The sequence below is a fragment of the Lampetra planeri genome, chromosome 2 (genome assembly GCF_965212315.1).
Source record: "Lampetra planeri chromosome 2, kcLamPlan1.2.h2, whole genome shotgun sequence".
Taxonomy (NCBI): domain Eukaryota; kingdom Metazoa; phylum Chordata; class Hyperoartia; order Petromyzontiformes; family Petromyzontidae; genus Lampetra; species Lampetra planeri.
The window spans coordinates 29,623,439-29,649,014 of record NC_136108.1 but is presented as its reverse complement, the minus strand read 5'-3'; the positions used below and the strand labels follow the sequence as shown (position 1 = coordinate 29,649,014).

Below are 25,576 nucleotides of genomic sequence, written 5' to 3'. Positions count from 1 at the left end.
CCCACCGGTGTGTTGAAGTGTGAAACCACAACATTTACAATTTGGCCGTGTCGGGTGGTGGAGGGTTACGACACATTTATAAATAACGCGATCTAACCCAAAAACGTTGATTATGAATAATATTGGTCGCGAAAGCCTACGTGTTAAACTGAAAGGACACGTTGCTCAGTGGAGCAGCCATTGCGGTTTTCCCATTGTTTCGCGATTTAGCGGAGGCCGACAATTGTGCCTGACACATGCGCTGTCCGGAATGCGCGGTCGAAACTTGTTTATCTCGAATCGTCCGCGATGTTCTGCACGGCTCGAAGTAATTGATTGCCACGTCAACTTTCGTAATGAAATTGAAGTGGGGCCCGCGCCATAAACTGCGGCAGTAACGACTCTCTTCGTCTGCCAGCTCGGTGATTTATGGACTTTAGTTGGGCATGGATGGGCATAGCTCTCGCACACACAAACTTACATTGCATAACACGTGCACTCGGCTTTCTGGCCTCGCCACCCGCTTGTGCACCAGACTGTGTATGAGGCTCGATCTTTGTCTTTCTATCGTGCAGGGAATGGTTATGCGGTAGTTGATGCGCTTCATGATAATTCCGGCGACCTGAGTTGTGATTCCCGATCATGGGTAACGTCAGTGACTGGCCTTGATTGAGAATGTTACAATCAATTTGCCAATTCCATCCCGCAACGTGGTGAAATATGGTCAAACAAGCCACATGACCGACATGGCATGTGAAGTCCTTGAGCAATGGATTGGCAAAGGGCTTTAAGATAACAAACTACGTGATAAATACTTACATACATGTAAAGTAGTACCAAATATTTGGGGCAGGCAGTTGCCATGTTAAGACGTAACAGGTGGTGTTAAGGGAGGTGGTGTTTCTGTGGTTTGTGTTTGTGCTCCCACCGTGAATGCGGTCATTTTGGTTTTCAAAGCATCAAAAGTGCGTTCCGCTCACGCCAGGAGGGAGCAGTGCTCATCTTCTGTTTTGCAGCCCCCAGCCAGATGTGGAAATTCTACATTCCTATAGCAGCATCCAGTGTGCGCATAGGAGATGGGGGGCAATCATTATTGATTTCCATCAAAATGGTGCTCACTGATCCTGTTTGTTTAACTGGCTGATCGACACCACACACACAGGGATTTTAAAGTGCACTTTCTAAGTGCGAGGCACCCCACCATGTAACCACCCCACCACCCAGCCAAATATTTAAAGTTTTTCCTGCAGCAAAAACGCATTGATGCACTCTGTCATACATGTTTGGGCTTTAAAACTTGGTCTGCTTAAAACCTCTACATGGACTTATTGGTATTTAAGTTGGCAGAACCATGGAATACCCGTTTTCCCGTGCCAGTGGTCGAGTCGTACATTCCTTGTAGTTGCTCTGTAAACGGTTGCCATAAAAACTCACTCAGACCAAGGCACCAGCCTCGATAAATATTTATTTTACATTATACTTTGACGGACTGATGCCAGCGATGAATACCATAAGTCATCAATATTAACTATTACTACCCTTTGTCAATCCCCTGCTGGATGAAGTCCTTTCCACGCCGTATGGGTCATGGTGGTTGTTGGACCATACTTGACGATGCCGGTCAGTGTGGTTTTTGGTGAAGCAGGAAGAGGGCCCAGTACCAGCTCAGGTATAAAACTCCACTGAAGTTAGCCACGGGTGGCAGTCGGATTTATTTTCCAGTGTAGGAACTACTGGGCCTCCACCACTCTTCCTCCTGGCCGTGAAAATAACGGATGCGTAAACACAATGTGCAAAGAGAGGTAGCATTCTGGATTCCAATGACAATAACAGATCATTAGCAAGAAGCCTTGTCATTTCAAATATATCCGATACATGGCTTTGGGGTCTCACAATCATTGGTGGGCCTTCACATTTGTGCTGTACTACTGTTCTGATATACTCTTTGGTTTTTTTAGTAAAGTCACGTAGGTAAAAAAGAGAAAATAAATTAAATCACGACGTTTCGGGAGCAACACAAGCAACCGTCATCAGGTGTTGACTGCTCTAGCAAAATGACTGAGTTGACGATGCATGAAGTCTGTGTTTGGATACTTTGAAGGGTTACGTTCAAGGACTCCCCTGCGCCATCAGGAGCCGCAAAAATGAAATGCTCGGAGTGATTGAGCACGGTCACTGTAATCACTGTAATGATAAGGTTGGGGTGTCACTCAGGACGGTATCGCGGTGAATGCTGAGGATAAATTGTGCTAGGAGGTACAAATCTGCCCTAAATCTCGCTTGCTGGCGGGAGTGAGGCGCGAGGGGGTGGGTTGGGGGGGGTGATGCTCGGGTTTGCATTGTGCGCCGACTGGTTGCGGTGGTGCCGTGTTCACGGCGAGTTCGGCGAGAGATTCTCCCTCCAGCACCAGAAGCCGTGTGCGGCTCTCACCTTGTCGATGCGCACCGAGTCGACCTGGCACTATACGACCCACCCGCGGAATGTCGTTAATTGCCTCAATTTGGGGGCCCGCCACTCGATTCAACCATTTGTGTAATTTTTTTGGCTCAATTTTAGCATCGTCTTAGTTGTGTTTTTTCTCTACGTGTCTTGTATGTATAGTTTTGTTTGCTCCATTTGGGTAAATTTGACAGAAGCATATTGTGTGCATATAATTTGCATGACATGTAATATTCTTAAACACATGGTTTGTTTTCAATGGCCATAGGAATGGATTTTGATCATTGTGTGCTGAGCACTAGTTTGTGTGTCCTGTGTATTTGACATGAGTGTCAGGCTCTGGTAATGGGAAATAATATTTTATAGGTATCATCAAGAGAGCCATAATATTGCGTGAGCAACATCACTACATTGACGATGTATTAAAATGTATGATTTTGAAGGCACAGTGATGCAATTATATTTCTATAATGACACACTCTGACAGTAAAGCCTTGTGTCACATTCGTATAGCTTCATGCTCATGTTGGTGGCCATCTGGGACACACTTGCTAGGCACATGTCTTCCAAGATGAAGCGTTTTGTTCTTTGGGTTGCATCTTAATACACCAGTGCCTGCCATTGACCAGGCCATGAGTTGTTGCCTCACATACAACGCTGATGCACACTCTGCAAAGAAATGTTCACCATCCATTATTCATCCAGAATACGGGACAATTTTTCTAGATGCATGTCGGTTCTCACCGTTAGGCCAAGCCAAATTAATACAGCGTGATGCACTTCTAGCTCTCAGTTCCAAATAAATATTTCTCCATCTCGCAACATAATACTATCTTGATTTGATCATGATTTGATGCTTTCGTGACTGCAGGAATCCATACTCTATGGGGTTTTTTTCCGGTAAAGTCACGTAGATATCAAATAAAATAAAACAGGACGTTTCAGGCGCAATACTAGTAGCAAACATGGAATGGGATTGGGGAGAAAAACCCATAGGAAAACATTTTTTTCATGGCTTTGGTCCGATCATTTGTGGCCAGACGACAATCCTCATCTTGCTGCCGTGGAGTTGAGTTTATTTTTAAACAGTTTGCAGTTGAGAAGGTTAAGTGTTTTGCAATGAGCGAAAAACACCGGCCAAAAGTTCACTCAAAAGGCTTGCTCGCTCGCTCGCTTGCTCCCACCCGACTGCCTTCTTTCACACGGCTGGCTGAGGAAGCTGTTAAGCATTCTCTTGGGAGATGGCCGGGTGGCTCAGCGGCCAGTGCTGAGCGCAGCCACCACTGAGACCAGGGTTTGAATCTGGGTTTCAGTCACCCTTGATTAAAGTGTATTGATTCCATGGTCTCAGTCCATTAACTAATGACCACGTGCACAAAAAAGCACATCTTATTTGATTTCGTCGTTCACTTAATTTGTCTTATTCCGGCTTTGAGAATGAATTTGTTCCATTTGATTGACACGACAGGACCAATCGTTGTAGGGCATCGAAAAGGTGTGCCCTGAGTGTGGATGAAGAGTTCTATTGAAGTGACTTCAGAAATAGTTGCGTGACATTGGCTTCTGGGGTCACTCACATGGCGGTACACCGCTAGCTGAGAGAGCGCAAGTGGAACATCATTTGTTGGCGGAATAAAACGGTTCTCTGGCCTTGGGAATTTTCCCGACATTTTTTTTTGCAGCGCGGTGCTCAGTCGGTCGAACTTTAAAGGAACAATAAATCTCCTCGTGACGCCGTCGCCGCGTCAAGGCAAGGCTTGTACCAGCCATCCCGGGCGTCGTGGTGGCGGCAGTCGCCGGCACGCTTCATCGGCCGCGAGAGGCGCTGGCGTCGCCGAGTAATCATCGCACATGAAATAGTCGCGGCTATTTTATATTTCTTTTCGAGGTGTGATTTAAAACACCGGAATGCCAATCCCCAGGACCCGCTTGTAAATGAAACGACAAAAGGAGGGAGATTGAATTTGAAGGAAAGGTTTTTTTTCTTACTCCCTACCTCTTAAAGCGCTTATGGAAAAAAACATCACGTGCCCGCCCAAAGCTACATCCACAAAAACATTGCGTTTGGGCCAGGGCCCCGCAAGGGAGCATCATTGGCAGATTGAGTCCAAAGCTGCCCATGTCGTAACTCACCCCCCCCCTTCTTCGCGATAACATGCATGATGGTTAGTCCAACGTGCTGCCGCCGTCACAGCCAACACCGAGCTCCTCATTAGGGTGCCTTCCTTGACTGGACTTGATTGACACTGGCCTCAAACATAAAATGATCCCAGGCCTTGACCTCTGCATCCCCTTGAATTGAAGGCTCAATGCAGGGCAGTTGTGTTGTGCTTGGACCACTGTACTGCATTTTAGCTGGTCCAGGTTTGATTTCTGGCTAAGATGTACAAACCGGTATCAATTGGTGTCTGGACCTCTCCCGAGCCTCTGCTAGGTCGACTCGCCCTTAAATGCGTGTGAGCGTCAAGGCTGGGAAAACAGGTGGCCAGATGTGGTTCTAAGCACACCATCGTACACCTTTCTGGCGTTAAGAGGTACTCCCTTACGGCATACATTGTAATTCAATTTCTTGTACAATTCTAAATGTTGATTGTTTGTCTTCTTGTGTGTGTTTGCAGTGCATTGCAACAGGCGTGTTTGCCATCCTTCTCTCCAAGAACCTACAGAGACCTTGCTTTGTAAGTAAATAAGTAACAGCATTGTCACTTACAATGTGTACTTGTACAGCCTTTTTGTCAATCCACTGCAGGATGATAGCTTCCCCACCCTGTGGGCCGTGGGGATTATTCGACCATTGTTATACTTCTCTACGCTGGTTAGTGTAGCTTCGTGGCGACAGGGAGCATAGACATGTTGGCATAGAAGTACAGTACAACAGTAGATTCTGCTCCCAAACATAGTCCCGCAGCCCTATCATAACCAGCTTATACGGTACATGCTGGTCACCCATCCGAGAGCTGTCCAGGCTCAACCCTGCTTGGCATCAGATATCTGTTGAGATAGTAAACCAATTGCAGGTGAATTGCAGATAATTTAGTACTCGGAACAGCAATGTGTTGATGGGCCACATCTTGATTCGTAAGACTGAGTTGAGCTAATACTCGTTAATGGTTTGCCTTGTTAAATAAACAAACCCTCCTGCCACTGCATTGATGTGAGAAAGCAAATTGATCAATAGGTTCAACTTATTTAAATTTCTGTGATTAAATAGACCCACTTGGTAATTTTTTTAATGCTATTTTGTTATCACCCTTAATTGTAATCATAATCATTTTTAAATCTAATATTAATCATCTTTGTATACAAGTATCAATACTTAAAATTTTCTAAATCATATTCCAAGCTGTATTTTAAACAAAGGAGGAAATATAATTGTTTTAGACCAGTTCATAATTTTTATTGCTCAGATAATTAACAACTGAGTGGTTTGGATGTGTTACACACACCCACACACACCCATAGACACGTACACGTGCAGTAGATTCACTGGCTAGCCACTGCATAAAGGATGCTGCCTTTATGCTTGCCATCCTAATGTGCTAATTACGCAGAAACTGCATAACATTGGCAATCGTTCCCAAAAACTAGCCACTGGTATCGGTAAACTTGTGCGGTAAGTTTAATCGTAATAGGTTAAGGGGTTTTACAGTTCTAATACTTAGCCGGTCAATGGAGTTGTTGAGCCATACTTCACCACACTTGTCAGTGCGGGATGATGAAGGAAGGTCCCATGACCGGAACAGATATCACTCGCCGCTGATGTTAGCTGTGGCTGGGAATTTAACTCGAGTCACCAGGTTCATATCACAGTGGTATGAATTGCACATGTGCGGCCCCCATGTCCCCGGAAAGCACACCTCACACCATACTGTGCTCCCACCCAAAATTACACTGCCACACTACATCCCACATATCAGCAGTGAAAATGAAATCTGTGACCCTGAGCAACACTGTATATCTGCTTGCCTAATTTGATCCCTCACTGTGTCGGCCCGGTGCAAGGGCAGGCAGAAACGATGTCTTGGGGAATGAGCCACAGTCTGGCTTTCGCCTCTTCAACCTCTCCCTCTTCCCCACCCCCTCCATGCTTTCTGTCCTTGGATACCCCCTTGAATTTGTCACACCTGCAGTGAGAGGGACCGGGGACAAGGGAGGCAGCACTTGACTTTCTTTTTTTGTAAGGAATTATTTTGGCAGCGATGGTACGAGGCGAAGGAGCGGCCTCCCCCTGGGACGGTCACGGCAAGCGGGACCGCCCGCGTAGTAGTGGCATCGGCTAACGACCCCGGAGGGTGACACCGCATGGCCATTTCAATAGGGGTCGCTTTTTTACACGAGGAAAAAATGGCATTGCATTTGTGTAGCGCATTGCAACGTCAAGACCACATGAAGTGAGAACAAATAACGTGTAGTTCCTATAAAACGGCAATTAAGAGAGTGAAATTGTTTACAAAAAAAACACGCTTTGCTGCAACATAAAACGTTATTGAAATCGATTTTTAAAAAATGAGTCGGGCGTGATTTGAGAATAAAGGGATGGTGAATGGGTGACTTGCTGAGGACGGTGATGAGTTTCCAAGGCCTGAAGCGTAATATTAAAAGGTTCTGTCACTCTTCGTGCGTGCTGTGAACGGACAGAGCCAGAATGTTCCTGTGCCATGTGAAAGGAGTGAACGAACCGAGACGAGCACACCGCAGTTCAGTCGACCAAGAGAGATCGAGTCCATGTAGAGTCTTCTTATGAGCTTACAGTACAACCATGATGTCTACTCTGCGTAAATTGATATGCCTCTCTCATCCAGCACCAGGTGGTCTTTCTTCATGCTCTGTACACAGAGTTCTCAGTCGTTGGTCGTTTATATGCTAATTGTTAGCCCTGAGAGCTAAGGTTGGCTGATTCATGTGAAAATCCACATTTATTATATCATGGGTGGGGGGCGTGGGTGCAATCATTGGTGACTGGGACAAGACCATTAAAAACATAACACAACTTCTGGTTTAACCACGGGTGGCTGAAACCCAGATCTGAACCCAGGATGTTAGCGGTACGGCCTCGGTGCAGTACTGACAACCATTATGAGTTCATTGGGATATTCGGTCATAAAATGTTTCTGTTTAACCGTTGTTTTTATAATTACAACACAAAATGGTTCGGAACCAACAACAGAGATTAGCACTGCCTTATTACTCAATTCAGCACAGAGACCCTTAATCTCAAGACCATTTCGGGAAAGATCCGGTGTGGGATGTTTGGCCAATTTCTCGTTGAGCATTTTAAGAAGATGGCCTCCCCTCGCCTCGCATTCCCTGTTCCTAGATTACATATCCATTCCCCTTCTCCCTTCCCCACCCAGCCCTGGTTTAGCCCCCTGATTCTCCCCACTCCTGTGTCCATTACCATGGCAACAATCAGACCTTCCTGATGTGGGTATGTTCAATGGGTTGCTTATGCCGTCCGACATCAGCACCACATGCGTGGTGTTTGCTGCATTGTGATGAATGTGTGGGAGTGAGTGTGTGTGTGTCTTTGTCATGAGGAGCATTTGTGAAGTGGTTCGCGCAATGCGCTACGAATCTGTTTGATTCCTGGCCAATCGCTAACATCAGTGGCAACCGATATCACAACCTCTCCTGCACCTTCCCTAGGTTGACTCAGCCAAACATAAACACACGTGATTGTGTGTGATCATCTGCACCATGGTTTTGGTCACACGACCCCCTCCCCTCATATAGGCCTCACTAGATCCTAGCTAAAAGCATTTAAAAGCTAAAAGTACAATGGTCGTTAAAGTTACACGAGGGATATTTGTCGTTTTCTGTGTTTGTATGCATGCGATTTTATAAAGGGGGTGTGGTGGAGCATATTTGTCAGTCAATCTGGTAATCTAGGCTTGATTCCTGTCCCCCTGTCCTCTGCTGTCCACGATGGCCATCACTCGTAGCAAATCGGTTTCTGAATCAGATCAGCCCGGCATTAAATAAGTACCTGGTGAAGTGCGGTGTCAACATCAGTCACTGTGGAGTGGGGAGACGAAGGTGGCTGAGCATACATCATGTGGCCTCCATCACTGCATCACTTGCACGCCATGCCTGCCTTGCTGGGTAGGGATAGAACGACTCGCCACCCCCTCCGCGGTTTGAGCAAGCACAAATATTCAGGGTCCCGATTCGGTTCACATTTTTATGATTGTTCTTCCTCACTGGTTCACGTTGGCTCCCCACTGCTGCTGGGTATGCAATGATTCACCCCGAGCGAATTGATGAATTCTCAAATACCAGCCTTTTTTTGAATCATGCATGTAGCCTGTTTTGCAAACTTATTGTCACTGTCTCAGTTGTAATAAAAAAAAAAGTTGGTCTTGTTTATAGAATGTTGTTTACTGCATTACCCCGGGCATAACATTTGCGTAGTGTGTAATTTGCATAAAACGTAAATAATTAAATACCACCCACACCATTTGGTGCATGTTTCGCGAACGTAAGAATAGAGATTGCGCGACGACGTAACGGTTTGTTAGGTGCCCGGTGACTGCAGAGTTTTCGTGAAATGCAACCCAAATATGATGCAACGTAACTCATTGTTTTGTCGTACAAAATTGGATGCGTCCACGACAACCAAGAAGTGGTCAGCGTAGCTGCAGGGACAAAAAACGGAGATGCCGAGGGACGATAGGGCACTCTCCGCTTGAAATCTGACGCAAGCCGAACCTCGTTCCATCAATTCCTCGCTTCGTTATCCTGAAGCAGAAGATTGGTGCTGGACACAACCACATGTTGGCAAATGTGATTTGTAACTTTGATCCTTACCGGTGTATCGGTCATTCAATTTTAATGTGCAATGTTATTGAAGGACTCTGTGCTGTCTATGTGTGGTCTGGGATTGTTCTTCTTGTTCTGCTGCCTTGCCCAAGCTTGCATTTAGCGTTGAAAATTTTTCAGAAATGTACATGCTTGTGCAATGTTTTCTTATTCAGTGACTTGCTTACATTTTCTGTATTTTGCATTCCTATCGTTTTTTTGTATTGTTTGTTGTAACTTGCCGACCCGCCCCCAACTGGGACATCTGTGAAAAGAGCTTCATAGCTCATTGGATTCCCCTTCCAGTCTAAATAAACATTCTGATTCTGTCTCCTCACTTGCCGTGGCAGCAAACGGGTCTTTTGGTGACGTCCTCGCTCTGCTGCCTGCTGACGGCGCTGTGCTGGGTGACGCTTGGCCTGGCCGTGGTGCTCACCGTCAAGAGCAACGGCCGCAACCTGGAGCAGGAATGCATGGAGCCTCAGGAGGTGGCTCGACACCGCTCGTCGGGGCAGTCTGTCACGCAGATGCCCTGCGCCAGTGACCCCTCCCGCCTCTACGTGAGTCCGCCCCCCCTTACCAGCCTTGGGCGCCGCGGTAGTGAGATGGTATCTACCTGGCCTGGTGTACATGTGGTCGTGGGTTCAATCCCAGCCTTGACGATGCCTGTATATTTGGAATTTGCATGTCTCTCTCCCCGCGGTCGCGTGGATTTCTCCCCGGGTCCTCCGGTTTTTCCCTCCACATTTAGAAACGTGCGTTTGGAGTATTTGGCGCCTATACATTTTGTACTTCGTTTGGCTATCATTTGTGGAAAGGTTGCTTCTGAACACGAGCTGTATAGCTCAGTGGGCGTTACCTATAAATAAATAGAAATAGAAAAAAAAACCTTGCCAGCATCGACCAACGCTGTCGCCACGTTGCCACGGACATTTGCCATAGCAGACCCGAGCCGTGCCGTGCACGTTCCACTAATGACCCGGCGCTGTGCCGCTCCATGCACCCGGCCCCTGCAACGCCATCCGCCCCTGCCCGCTGGAGGAAAATAATCGTAATTATTTTCAGGGATTAACATATCCTTGGGTTATGTTAAGCTGTGCCAAGCCAAAATCTCATACTTTAATTATCACCACAGCCATGTGGTCTTTTTTTTTAGACAAAAGTACAGCCACGAAGTTGACTCAAGCGGGAGACGCCTTTGACCACAGCGTCTCTTCAGCATTTAGGCCTTGACATCACGACCCTTAAAGAGCGGCGATCCACTCTCAACGGCGCCCGAACATCGCATGGTAGATGCGGTCACCTCCACACCAGGCACCTACAATAAGAAACCTGGATTCACATTGAGCCAGTCCTGGTGGTGGTGCACATCTAATCCAGTGCTTTGTAAGGGAAGGGGTTAATGAAATACATGCATTTATTTTTGTTACTAAAAATCCCCATTGGGCTGCAATGTGGGCAGGAGATGGCAATAGAGTAAGTTTATGAACCTATCTGTGTGAGCCTTGAAATGCCATTCGCTCGTGTGTGCACGGGGCTTATCTGAGAACTCCTCATTTACTCCCACGTGCTAAGCACTCCTAAAATGCTGTTGGTCAAACATCTGAGGGCGGCAGGACCCTCTTGAAAATGAGCTTGAAAAATCTAGTGAGGCTTTCCTGGACGTATAAATTACTTTTTTTTCTCTTAGACTTGTCGCCATGGTGTAATGGCTAGAACACTGGACTTGCAATCCAGAGGCACCAATTACATTCAGTTTACACAATGTGGCCAATTTCTTAAATTCTCCTGCGTCGTTCCGCCCAGCAGTATAAATGGGTACAACATCATTTGTTCGAACAGCAGGTCAAGCGTATTTTATATAACTAGGTGAGATCACAAGAGACCCGGGATAGTCTAATTTGCAACATGGACCCGGGCCATTTTTGCAGGTCACATGTGGTGGGGTAAATTGTGGGTTCTTCTAAGAGGTTTGATCAGTGTGGAAAAGGAAGCCAGATATACTCTTGAGGGGCTGGCTAGAGTTCCCACTCAGTCACGTGAGCAAGCAATGGCAGGGCTACACCTCTATCTTTTTAAAATGAATTTCAGATTTACATCCATGATAACAAAGATTGAATATATGTCAAAACGCAGCTGGTAGACACCCTGCCGGATGGAATGGCCATGTTGTGTTCCACAGGGGGGGGAGGGTGGTGGTGTGTGTTTGGGAGCGCGTGTGAATGGCCTTTGTGAGCCTAAGTGTGCTAGCCTGAAATCCCGGCGCGTGTGCAGGAACGCGTGCTAAGAGCTTACGTTAGCAAAAAATCTCGACAACAACTGTCCCTAATGCAAATACAGTTACCCAAGTCTGCCTCCAAAAAGCGATAATGAAATATCAACTCACTCTCGTCCACTCGAATAAGAAACGTTCTTAGTCGGTTGGCAGGAAGCCATTGTAACAGCGACACGGCACAGGAACTGGCAGCAGGCAGACGGACGCCATCCGCTCCAAATCAAATGAATCGTCTTGATTTGTACAAACATTGCGGTCTCACTCATCTCTACGAAGCTGGCCAGGTGGCCTGGCAGTCGAGCTAGCAGCCCGCAGGCGGTAGAGCCAGCAGCCCGCAGGCGGTAGAGCCAGCAGCCCGCAGGCGGTAAAGCCAGCAGCCCGCAGGCGGTAGAGCCAGCAGCCCGCATGCGGTAGAGCCAGCAGCCCGCAGGCGGTAAAGCCAGCAGCCAGCAGGCGGTAGAGCCAGCAGCCTGCAGGCGGTAGAGCCAGCAGTCTGCAGGCGGTAGAGCCAGCAGGCGGTAGAGCCAGCAGCCAGCAGGCGGTAGAGCCAGCAGGCGGTAGAGCCAGCAGGCGGTAGAGCCAGCAGGCGGTGGAGCCAGCAGCCTGCAGGCGGTAGAGCCAGCAGCCAGCAGGCAGTAAAGCCAGCAGCCTGCAGGCGGTGGAGCCAGCAGCCTGCAGGCGGTGGAGCCAGCAGCCAGCAGGCGGTAGAGCCAGCAGCCCGCAGGCGGTAGAGCCAGCAGCCCGCAGGCGGTAAAGCCAGCAGCCCGCAGGCGGTAGAGCCAGCAGCCCGCAGGCGGTAGAGCCAGCAGCCCGCAGGCGGTAGAGCCAGCAGCCCGCAGGCGGTAGAGCCAGCAGCCCGCAGGCGGTAGAGCCAGCAGCCCGCAGGCGGTAAAGCCAGCAGCCAGCAGGCGGTAGAGCCAGCAGCCTGCAGGCGGTAGAGCCAGCAGTCTGCAGGCGGTAGAGCCAGCAGCCAGCAGGCGGTAGAGCCAGCAGGCAGTAGAGCCAGCAGGCGGTGGAGCCAGCAGCCTGCAGGCGGTAGAGCCAGCAGCCTGCAGGCGGTAGAGCCAGCAGGCGGTAGAGCCAGCAGCCTGCAGGCGGTAGAGCCAGCAGGCGGTAGAGCCAGCAGCCTGCAGGCGGTAGAGCCAGCAGGCGGTAGAGCCAGCAGCCTGCAGGCGGTAGAGCCAGCAGCCAGCAGGCGGTAGAGCCAGCAGGCGGTAGAGCCAGCAGGCGGTGGAGCCAGCAGCTTGCAGGCGGTAGAGCCAGCAGCCAGCAGGCGGTAAAGCCAGCAGCCCGCAGGCGGTAGAGCCAGCAGCCCGCAGGCGGTAAAGCCAGCAGCCCGCAGGCGGTAGAGCCAGCAGCCCGCAGGCGGTAGAGCCAGCAGCCCGCAGGCGGTAGAGCCAGCAGCCCGCAGGCGGTAAAGCCAGCAGGCGGTAGAGCCAGCAGCCTGCAGGCGGTAGAGCCAGCAGTCTGCAGGCGGTAGAGCCAGCAGGCGGTAGAGCCAGCAGGCGGTGGAGCCAGCAGGCGGTAGAGCCAGCAGGCGGTGGAGCCAGCAGCCTGCAGGCGGTAGAGCCAGCAGCCTGCAGGCGGTAGAGCCAGCAGTCTGCAGGCGGTAGAGCCAGCAGGCGGTAGAGCCAGCAGCCTGCAGGCGGTAGAGCCAGCAGGCGGTAGAGCCAGCAGCCTGCAGGCGGTAGTCTGCGAGTTAAAATCCTTGTTTTGGGGTGCGTTGCCTTAGCCCACCATTTCTCCACGGTAATAATATCAGCACTTCTTTGTGGGAAAGTCAACAGTTGTTGTTCTTTGGATACAGTGGCCCTTGCCATAGAATTGTGGAATTTCCACCGCTGGCTCAGGGCTGTAAACAGGGGATGGGCCACCACCTTAATGCTCATTTGACCCAGAAATCACTTTGCCATCTCCATCAGTGGTCGTAAAGGAAAATTATCCAAAAATAAACTGCTCTTGAAGCAAACCACCTCGGCCACGTCTGGGCTGTCCAGCGTGAATATTAAACTTTGTTAATAAGAAAAAAAATTCCTTAAATGGCATGGCCAGGCATGTCATGATGCCACTTGTGGTGTCAATGACATGTGTGTATTTTGTTAAATATTAATATTAACATCAGTGGAATAATGTCTTAGTCATAGTCATCATTAGCTATGGTCAATCCACTGCTGGATGAAGTATGACAAGAGTGCCTGACCATAATTTTTATCTTTTGTTCTCCTGAATGAATCTTCAAACTCATGTCTGACTGCCTGGGACACACAAACAGCCTAGTTGGTTCGGGGCAGGATGGTGTTTTTGGGCTGGACTCTTCAAACAACAACAATAAACTGTTGACTTCTCACAAAGTGTTCCTTATTTTATGTTGATATTTGGCTGAGCTGATCACCAATCAGGATTTGATCTTGCTCTCTCGATTGTGAGTCATTCTCTCAGACTAGAGCACCACCAATTGGATTTACCACCCATGACTTTACGGAGCTGTTAAAGAGTGACGCCCTGAATTCTTCCTGCATTTCTATCACGACACAACTTGTCCCCTCCGCACACACACTTTGCGAGTTGGTACACACCCCGCCTCCTCCCAGGCCCATCGTCTGGCGCGTCCCAGTTGGCACCTGCACGCGCACGGGTTGCGGAGTTTTCTGGGTAATAGAGATGTCAGCCCGTTAGGCAAGCTTCCGCGCGTGCGTACATTTGTACGCGCGTGTGAGCGTTATGACGCTCCACCAATGTGGCCATCCCTTGGCCGCGCGACGCCTTCCCCCCTCCATCTGCCGGCTGCTCGACGTGCGACCTGGCGCCCGTAGCATGTTCGGCGGCCAGCAGGCCCGCTGCTCGCTGCGACCGGGAGCCTTAAATGGGGCGTGATTCATTGCCCCCGGGCAGGAGGGGGGGTGGCCCGTGTTCTGCTTTTTCGCCGTGACGTCGCTCACGAAGGAGCCGCTCTGGAGAGACGTGTTGCGTCTCGGCTCGCCCGCAGCGTTCACCTCGACTTGTAACACTCGTAGGGAATTTTATTGGAACTTGGGGCATGGTGGTGGTAGTGCTGCTGCACCACGCCTGTAATTACGCACTTTACGATGATATTTTTTCATGTAATTTCTTCATGGCACAAATAAGTGCGTACACTGAAATTGTGAAAGTGCAAATACGATGCAAACATCATATTCATTTGATATTGCGATGTTACATTGAGGTTAACGGAAGCTCACTAAGCTGTACAAACGGAATGGTAAAGATGATGATTTACACTATGAGATCTCTTTTACCATTGCAAACATGATGCCTTGAATAAAGGTGTCAGTTTTGTACCAGTTAAAAGGGTAAAAACCTACCATTAAAGATGATGATATTCAGTGAGACGGCAAAACGAGACGAATCATGATCCCCCCCCACCCCCAGTCGTGATATGTCATTGAATCGCTGGGGTGGGGGTCAATCATTACATGCCTACCCATAATCCAGTTCTGTGTGGATCACAACGACGTATGTTGCTGTGAGACTACCAGACAGCTGTTCGGTGAGGTTGTCAAGATGTAGCAGGACAGCAAGTTTATAATTGACCTTGCATAAATATAACTCTGTTACGGATTCATTCAAAACTTAAGATCCTCCTAATCCTGCCCAGCTGCAATATGGCCGGAAGGTGGTTGTGCAGCAAGTAGGTTCATAAACGTATATCTGCGTACACTGTGGAGTGTTATCCCCTATAGTGTGCATGGATTTTCTCCAGGCAGGCTGGTGTCCACCCACATGGTATTGTTATTGAAGCTTTCAGCCTGAAACTTTCCACTGTTGGGCAAAGACCTCCTCAATTGTTTTCATTCTCTTCCTTGTCTTCATTGTTCCTGTCCACAAACTCTGTCGTTCGTTTCTCTAGCTCTTCCCCTGAGTGATCTCCGATCAGAAGTTAATTTTGTACATCTCCCGTCAGTCGTGATGTTCAATAATACTCGAAATGGATTTGTTAAAATATTCTAAGCAGGAACCTTTTGAAATGGAGTCACGAGACTCATTTATTAACTAAAGGCTGTAATTGTGAAATCACTTTCTCCTTCCTAAAACCCCAACATCTGTTTCTGAATATTTTCCCTTTGCTTTCATAAGGTCACGCTCACATTTGGGGCTCCCCTCTGTACCCACACGCGTGTTGTACCTAACAAAAGCTTAAACTGAAACGGGGTATTAATAATATTAAGGGGTGTGAGTGGCTGTGTGCGCTCCGTGTGCCCATTTAGGGTGCCCAGGGTTGACTCCAAAACTGCTGCTCAGCTCTTTGTCTTTTCTTCCTGGCCATTTGCCAGGACCGCAGTGTTTTTGTTTTTATAAAATTTTCCCGTGTTTTTTTGTAACCACGGTCTCCCTAAAGGGATTACCTTCGAGAGAGAGAGAGGGCCCGGGGAGGGGTTTTGTTATGCCGAGAGGCAGCGGTATTTTCTTCCGAATCGCCAGTTCCCACGAGACCGCCCATCGCTAATCCGACATCCGAGCAGTCCCCCCCCCCTCCTTTCACACTTGCTTTCCTTCCCACCCAAAGAGATCCGTTTCCAAGAAAACGTGACATTACACACTAAAGCGCTGGTAATGACAAGAATATTTATTTGCGCCCTTCTGTTGTATTCTTTTAGATGATGTTTTTTGAACGAGATGCACACACACACAACGGCTTCCCCTTTAGCTGTATCGACTGTTGGGGCAAGTGCTGTTAGCGAGCACCTATTGAGGTTGGCATGGCACATGAGGAGGAGGAGGTGGTGCCAGAACAGGACTGCCTTTGTCTCCTAATTGCCAATGCGGATGCTTACACTTTACGCATATTACCAAGCATTCGTTTAAGGCGAAGTTGACCTAGGGGAGGCGTAAGACAGATTCATATTTCACTTGCTACTGATGTGCATCGTGGTCGTGAATTTGCATCCAAGTCGCGGGTATAATAGTGAACGCCACAGACCACTACGCCATCACTCCCCACACAAACACTGGTCAGAAACAGTGCTTGGAATCTTAACCAGCATAATAATTATGAATGCAACTCCACTGCAATGCAAAGTGTCTGCTTAAAACGCTATATAAGCGAAGCATAATGTTGGTTCATGTAATAATGGCAACATAATGCAAGCATATGGTTCACAGCTATAATCTATGCAGCTGCTAAATGGGTTGGGTGAATTGCTTCCACCACACCCACGTGGAGGTGGGGGTGTGGTGGCATGTCGTGTGGCACACCCGCTTCGAGGCGGGAGTGAGTGAATCACGCAGAATGCGTACGGTTCAAATGAACGACGGCCCCAAAGTGCCTCCTCTACACAGCGTACTTATGACTTTCCCTTCCATTACATCACACAACCTCTCACCAAATCTCCTTACAGCAATAACTCACTCTTGCCTTTTCAGTGTTTCACCGCTCTCATAATTGTCTCGTGTAATGTACCACCATTAGCGTCTCGCGATACATTTTGAATTATTTATCATTGTCGTTTACGAGGTGGGGGAGGGATGGAGCGGTGTTGGGGGGGGGGAGCGTCGAGGAAGGAGGGGAGTTTCTGAGAGATTTGCAAGCAAGAGACTTAGATCTGCTGATTTACAATAAATACTTGTCAAACTCAGCGTGTTTTTAAGACGTAGGAAGCTCGAGTTGGCACCACAGATATCCTGGGTTTGGATTTCGGCAGATGCCTGTGATTATTAGCAGGGTTTTCTAGTGTGGTGAGTTGATGACCTCTTAGCCCTGTCACCAACCACTGCAAAAAACATAACATTTGGTTTTGCGCATAATTTGTCTAAATTCCAACTCTGACATGTAAAAACATCAGTTTAGTTGTCTGAGGACAAACATTAATCTCTGTAGCACGGTGGGTGGGAATGTGTTGCCCCTTCAGTGTCGCCCAAGGATCTCTCGAAGGGATCGACGAGGTAGTTGTCATCGGTATCCGCAGGCCGCCCTCTGACATGAAGGGTTGCACTGCGAGAGTTCCTCGAATGGATTCTTCATCTTGTGACACATTGTAGCTGCGTCACCCCGAGCTATGAATGCCCTGATAGTGGCATTGTCTTTGTACCGTTCACCGTTTGGCATTCTCTGGTGTGACTGGTGAGACTAGGCTAAAGACCCTAAAGAAGGCTGTCTGGTGTAGACCCATCCGTTTCAAAGACGATGCCTTTATTCTCAGAGCATGTTTTTTTTGCATTTGTGTGGTTAATGCAGACATGATTCCTTGCAAATAGTTTCTATTTGGTGTTTGAACATCTTGACACCGGTTTTATTGCCAGAAAGGGTAAAACCTATTCGTATTTTTTAATACTTTGATACGGCAAAAAAGGTCCCATGTTGATAATGATGTTGTTGCGTCGTTTCATCTGCGATGGCGATGATGTCCCCCCCCTCCCCCCGCCCTGTGCAGGACACCACGATGGCCCTGTGGTTGATAGAAGTGCTGATGGCGCTGGTGGAGATGGGGCTGTCCATCCGTTGCATCATCGTGGCTGTGATCCTGCGTGGATGCGGGCCGTGCATGCGCCCCGCGCCCTACGAGAACCACATGCAAAAGGTGGCGGAGGCAGAAACATTGACCACACCGGTCGTATGGGCCTCACCGCATGCACCGGCCACACCACCACCACTTCCATCTCACACATCTCTGCCAGCACAGACACAGATCCGTCATCCTTTGCGCGAAAACGCAAATTCACAAAACCAGGTTCGCAACGACGCATCGATTAATATCGATGGGTGTGGAGTCTCGCGTTTCCACGACGCGCCCATCGGGTCGCGCGCATGAATCGACCTGTTGACGACTTGCATACGTTGTGCGTGATTACATCATTTGAACAACCGTGCAGCCACTTGAGGTGCTACATCAACTGCATGGAGACGAGTAACGAGCAGACACGTGCCCCTGATTTTGGAGCTCGTGCAGCGGCCGGCTCGAACCAGCTCTACTCGTGTGGCTCCTCGCCAGTGGCGGTCGCCTCTCTTTGATACAGCCACCATTGAACGCTGGTTCTGAATCAGAATCTGAAGCTTTATGTATACAGGTGGAGGAATCCAATGAGCTATGAGGCTCTGTTTTTACAGATGTCCAGTTAGGGCAGGTCAGAAAGTTACAGAGGTTGTGTATGTATGTTGAACTTCCTTCGCACCGTACGTAGCTAACCGTGTCTCTTCCACCCCTGACAAAAGTGCGAAGGGCTGGCGACAAATGTTCGACTGAGTGACTAATATTGGCGGGTTTTTAACTGTGCTCTCCCCATGCATTGTCTCTAGTCGGGGCGTCCGTTTTTGGAGTGCTTTCAAATGTTCATAATCATCTCATAACCTTGGTTCTTTTGGTAAAGTCACGTCAAAGGGAAATAATAAAATAATAATACATATCAAACAATAAAATTATCACGACGTTTCAACTGCAACACAAGCAATCATCATCAGGTGTGAAATCCACAGCAATAAATTTTATTATTATGTCCCTTCTACGTGACTTTACCGAAAGAACCAAGAATATGAATCCCTGCAGTTAGGAAAGCTTTAAATCAAAATTTCACCTCATAACCGTATAGATACACACACAGGGTGTCTGTCCTGGGCTCTTTGTCAATGAGGGAAAGGCCGTAAAGTCACATTCAGTAGCTTTTAGTGATGGTTATGCACTTCGGACATTAAAACGTTTGAGAGTGCAGTCACGAGCATGCCATGTTGAGTGTCGGCAAAGTTTTGAGTTGAGACTTTATTTCAAGGTTGGCTACGTACGGTGCGAAATACGTTCAACCGAGTAAGAAGTGCAAATGACTTCTACACTCACTTTGCTTCTGTCCTTTCCCGCCACCATCACCGATATCATCACTGCCAATACCACCACCATCACCACCAATACTCCCACCACTCATAACACTTAACACTAACCCCACCACAAAAATTAAAGATCCCCCGTGTAGCCTTAATAGACTGTAGGAGCAAGTGCTGTTAGCGAGCACCTATGAAGGCTGGCACGGCACACGAGAGGGTTGGTGGCCAGCACCACGCCTTTGTCTCCCTAGTGGCGATATTTACACACCGCACTAGGTACTCATTTGAGGCTGAGTCGACCTAGGGGAGGCCCAGGACCGGTTCAGATAATCGTCACCAGTGTTGGCAATGAGTGGGAATCGAACCCTGGTCGCCGGGTCCATAGCGCAACGCGCTAACCGCTACGCTACCGCTCCCCCAATTTGAGTGTGTATATAGAAATACACACACACACACATGCATGCACAGCCCCATAGAGAATTGTTGACGGTGTGGGGTGCAGTTGCGCATCTGTTTACACACTACACAATGATTCCAGCAAAACGGAGTTCACAAATAGAGCAACAATAAGAGTAAATGGTCTCTGAAGCCGACCTTTTAAAATTTGTACCTGCGACAGTGTGTACAATCACCGCTGGGGAGACAGAGGCAGCCTGCCATGCTACTGGCCAGACGACCCCTTAGATTACCGCGACCGCCGTGTTACCCTTCATATCTGGCGAGATGTTAACTCCCTCGCCCGATATGCAGGAGGTCGTCGGTTCGATCCCGACCATGACACATTTATATTTGGAGTTTGAATGTTCTCGCCCCGTGGTCGCGTGGATTTTTCTCTGGGTCCTTGGCTTTTTTTCCCTCCATATTTATGAACATGCATTTGGAGTATGTGGTTGCTATAAATGTCCACGGGATAAGTCACTTCGTTGAGCTATCTTTCGTGGCCTAGGTTGCTTCTGAAAAATAACGATATGGCTCAGTTTAGTTTATTGTTTAGTTTAGCTGCTCACTTTAAGCACTTACCCAAACAATCGTGTTACAGGCTATATGTGTATGTTTGTGTATATATGTGTGTCGTGTCTTTTAATATGTGTATATGTATGCATGTGTGTGTAATTGTGTGTGTGAATATGTAAATGTGTATTTGTGGTAGCACTTGCCACAAAAGCCTATTGGAGTCTTTACGGGGGATCTTTGTCGTGGGAGCATTGTAGTTAGCCCACTCAAACCCAGTTACCTCAGTTGGATTTCTGTTTACAGCCACCATCAGTGGCAAATAGCTGAACCAGTCATGGGCCTCCTCTAGGTCAACTCCGCTTTAAATTAATACCTGGTGCGGTGTGTGAACATCAGCACTGGGGAGGCGAGGGCCCGGGTGTGGTGCTGGCCACCCAACCCCTTCTGTGCCATGCTGGCCTTCATTGTTGCTTGTTAACAGCCCTTGCTCCAACAGTCTGTTAATGCTATACGGGGGATCTTTGTCTTTGTGTGCGTGCCACAGGCGGACGTTGAGGTGTCGAGTGTCGTGGGCGACGACTCTGACACGGAGAGCGGCGTCAGCAGCAGCGGCGCCAAGGTGAAGTTCAATCTTCCCGAAGCACAGCCGCCCATCGAGAACCGGCAGCTCATCGTGGAGAACGCCGTGTCTGTCTAGAGCAGCGCACCGTGTCTGTCTAGAGCAGCGCACCGTGCCGTCGCTCCCACGGCGACATCGCTCGCACCACCACGTCACTCGCAACGTCACATCACTCACGCCGCCACGTGGCTTACACTGTGACATCAGTCACACCGTCACATGGCTTATGCTGATTGTTCGTCGGTGTTCTTTATTCACTCTCACTAATTGGTAACTCGCAACTTGCATTCACTCACGTTGGTCATGCACACCACGTATATTTGGGTACCACTCACTGGCACAAGCAGTTAACACAGAGCGCTCATTCCCGCTTACTGTGCAATCTTATTTACACCCATTCGCACACACACACCACCCATTCACAAACGCTGCCCATTCAGTTGCACCGCACACTCAATCATGCACTACAAACTCGTGAACGCTGAACGCAACGCACAGGGCACGCGTAATCACACCATGAGTTAATGCGGACTGTGCCACGTGTGTGCTCGTGCGCATGCACGCACACAACGAAACCAGGTGTGTGCGTGTGCACGCGTGTGTCTGTGTTCGTGCGTGGCCTCCTTTTGGCTGCAGAGCGCACAACGCCGACTCACCGTGCTTTCAAATGAGCGCTGCGAGGGTTCCGCTTGTGTCAACCAAGGGTAAGAGGGAGGGGAGGGGGGCGGTGGTGGTGGTTCAGTGACCCACGCTTGCTCCCTCCAGCCGCCTACATTAAGATTCACAAACCACTACTGAGTGCCTTCAGAGGCCCGCCATTCGCGTGCTTCATATTTCACGTCTTGTTCGTCTGTAGTCGACGCGTCACTTTTACATTAGTACATTGGGAGCCGCGGGTTCGATTCCTGGCCGTGATGCGCCTCAACGTCGATGGTCAATTGGCGTCCTGGCCTGGCCTGGGCCTTCCCTATGTTGACCCAGCCTTTGATAAGTACTCATGTAAGTCGTGTGGTGAGCAGCAGCAGCATGGATGATGTAAGAGCAGTCGGCTGTGCGCGTCAGGCCGCTGCCTTGTGCATGCTGTGACGGCCTTAATAGGCGCTCGCTGATAACGCTTTCCCCAGCGGTCCGTAATGTCACACGGTAGGTGGGGGTGGGGGGGGGTACGTGGTGGTGGTGAAAGGGAAAATTCCCAGTAATTACATTGGGGTGGTTGCAGCTGAATAGCGCACCGTGGGACCTTTAAATGGAGTCTGCAGGGAGCGGAGGGGTTGGGAAGGAAAAGCTCGAGACTTTATATCGGTGGGGGGGAGGGAGAGGCATTTAGAGATTATAAAATGAGTAACAGTGGGGGGGGGGGGAGTGTGTAATTGAGTTTGTGATGTGGGAATGGCAGGGCTTTGGTGGGAGAATCACAGTCATGCTTCTCGACAACACGGCCGCCATTATACATTCAGTGTTGGTGTGAGGTTATGATGAGATGCTTAATCATTTGGGGCTATGGCGCAATAGACTTTGTTATCCTTGAATCAGTCGTAATGTTATTACTCATCATCCCAGGTGGCTTTTGGTGCGCGTGATTGGAACTAGAGTTGGGACCGCGTTTGTTTCAGGGTTGGGACCCGATACTGAATTTGTGTTTATAGGGGAAAACCGCGTACGGGATTTTGGCCTTTTCCTTGCGGAGAGCGATGAGGCCTGACCACCTCACCCCCACTGGAGTCGAGAGCTCTAAACTCCAAACTAGATGTACAAGTTGCATATCCATCATCAGCATCGGCCATGATCTCTCCTCTGCTGGATTAAGACCTGATCCACTCTGTCGCCATTTCTCGTCCTGCGATTCCAGTCTCGTTCTAGCACGTGGACGGAGCTGATTGATCGGCTTCTGTAGTGAGCGTCCTCCCATTTGGGCCGTAATCCCCCCGAGCTTCGGCGTGTCCTGCCCAAGTCCACATGCTCATCTTATCAAGTCTTGGCTCATGTCTCCAATTATCGTTCGTTCACTTGCCATTTCTTTTGAGTCGTTGCGAACGCGCATCATTCCACACAACAACAAGACAAACGGCAAGCGTGTCTCCCTGCTCAAAACAATCATTTGGCTGATGTTCATTTCCGAGGAAATTCCACGTGACCATAGCAGTGGATGTTCACTGTGGAGAACAACCACTTGTTGATGTCAACAAAGTGGTACTAATTTTATTGACCTTGGAGTGATGATGGGCAGTGTGTGAATCCCGCACGAGACTATATCACACACTCCGCATAGTTCACGTAATTGGAATTTACGCATGAGATGATCCATCGATTCATTAATATAAATTATTATGCTCATGATATGCTTCAAATTGCACGCATGCGAATTGATTGCTTATAATGGCTGCAAATTAAATGCATGAGATACCAATGTGGCATTAATGATAGTGGAGGGAACAAAACTGTACAAATGAGACCAAATGAAATGAGAAACTACAAATGTGGCGGTGAAAACTCGACCAAAAAGGAATTGGTTCTTGGGTTGTTTCACAACCCCGAATCGTGGCAATCAAATCGCATGCGGTGGGAGGGGGCGGTGGCGGCGGGGGGGGTTGTGGGCGGAGGGGGGTAAGTTGGGGTGAATCGTTCAATGCCGATTGCAATCGCCCGCTCGTGGCACCGGCCACAGTCAACCGGCGTCCTCTTCATCATTTGAGGCTCTGTTTTTGGAGCTGTAATTTATTTCTCCATCCCTAGCGGCCTCGCTTTCTTAAGCGGCAATGATAATGCCTCGCGGATGTGGGTCGGGCGAACGGGATTGCCTAGAGAATTCAAGCGGCGGGGGAGGCAAGACGCGTGATTGAGACCGGCTCGCCACCCACCTACCCAACCAAACACCCACCTACCCACACATCCATCCGTCCACCCCTCTCTCTTTGAAGGTCAATTGGAAACGCCGAGCCGTAAAGGTAATGAGCCATAGGTGGCTTTCATTAGGAGGGGAGTCGCTCTGTACTATCACCTGCACCAGTCCTAATACGTTCGTCTGCCTCGACCACCCTATTAAAATCCACAATGTCCGGCGAGGGTGTGGAAGGGTGGGTATGAAGGGAAGGCAGGTTCGTCAAACCAAAGTCCGTCTCCTCGGTTTTCCTAATGACTAGATCACTCTAAATGTGCCACCTAATTTATATCTCTGAAGCCAAGCAGGTTTGATTGCAGTTAGTGTTTGAATGGGCGACTCCCTGGGAATACTTGATAGTAGTTCGGGCTGAGGTGACCAGGAGATGCCAGTAGGGGATTTTGGAATATATCCGTGCAGAGAATTGAGAGAGTGTGGGGGTTTTCTTCCATTAATGCAGATTCCTCCCCGATGCCAAATGCGAAGGAATTGGCTGCCAAACTTTCCAATGCACCCTTCTGAAAATGTTGAGACCAAACCAGGCTTTCGTGGGTATTTATTATCAAACGAGAAATTGTCCAGCGCATATCACCACTGGCAACTGCTGAGCCAGTAGTGAGAATTCCATGTTCCCGTGGCGGGAACACATTTATCGAAAGCGCAAACGCAATTGGCTTCCATCAGTTGTGCACATTTCTAAAGTTGATTTCAACTCGAGGGAACTGGGAAAACATTCCGAGTAGGACCTCCCCGCCCCTCGCTCTCGCCCTAAACTTTAGCCTCAGACAAGGCACCGTGAGGGTTTTCTGAGTTTTAAATCCAGTGCTCGGGAGGCGAAGTTGGTGGATCGAGCAGAGATCGGTGCGCCGATGGCCGTGAAGTGGCGATATATTCGTGGGTATGTTGTATTGACGCGTCCGTATAAATATTGGACCCTGTTGAAAAAAGGTCGTCTTGAGACTCAGGAGGCCCCCGTCCTGGGTTTAAATGACCATATCAGCTCAGGTTTGACAGCAGGACCAGCTGCTGGACTGGAGAGGTATATCGACTTGTGATTATTATGATAACTATTATTTCGTCCTTCCTGTGGGACCGAACTGTGACTGTCGACATTCCCAGATCACAGCGATCAGCTGGGTTTTTATAGAATCATTTCGTACGCGGGGGTGAACCAAGTGAGTGTTGATAAAATAAGTAAATTAAAAAGTCCATCATTGACGCTGCCTTATAACAGAAATTTGTATAATCGGCTGACGTTTGCAGATGAGTAAACATCAAGAGAGCAAAGGAAACGGCTGACGATGTAGTTGGGTATTTCTCTCCATGGCGATGTCCTGAGTCAAGTGGGAACGGTTTTCTGTGCTAATGAGGCAGCGTTAATGACGAGCGCAAGTGAGGGGTCTGCAATGTGTGCACGTTTCGCGGCCCCAGTCCCGTCATGTCGCGTGCAAAGTGTTGATCGCGCCTTGGCAATGCTCTAGCGTAAATGCTTTAGTTGGCACCCATTGAGTTGTCGCTGGGAGCTTAAGCAAGAGGGGCCAATTTTCAGAACCAAAGATAGGTGCTTAGACGAATTGCCTTAATGCCACGTTTTATTTGTTTCTATGTTTATATAACGTGTGTACGCATGTCTGTGTGCGTGGGGAGTGGTGGCGCAGCGGTTAGAGCACTGTTGCGAGCCTGGCGACGTTGAATTTTGATTTCTGGCCGCGAACGCCAGGTGGTGTTTCCACATTTCCAAGGCATCCCCTAGGTTGACTCGGCCTTAAATGAGCACCTGTTTCTCGTGTGCAAACATCAGCACTGGGGGATGGCTTTTCCGGCCACACCAGTTTGTTTCGGGCCAT

General features: G+C 48.9%; 1 protein-coding gene across 1 annotated transcript in view; it reads left to right on the top strand.

The window, feature by feature from the left end:
• Positions 1-21,322, top strand: part of LOC144731139 (keratinocyte-associated protein 3-like) — a 41,657-nt gene extending 20,335 nt beyond the window's left edge. The window contains exons 3-6 of the mRNA XM_078612109.1: positions 5,038-5,097; positions 9,568-9,777; positions 17,900-18,046; positions 20,777-21,322. Of these exons, the coding sequence (XP_078468235.1) occupies positions 5,038-5,097; positions 9,568-9,777; positions 17,900-18,046; positions 20,777-20,929 (570 nt within the window). The 3' untranslated portion in view covers positions 20,930-21,322. The remainder of the gene's footprint in view (positions 1-5,037; positions 5,098-9,567; positions 9,778-17,899; positions 18,047-20,776) is intronic.
• The last annotated feature ends 4,254 nt before the right edge of the window (positions 21,323-25,576 follow it).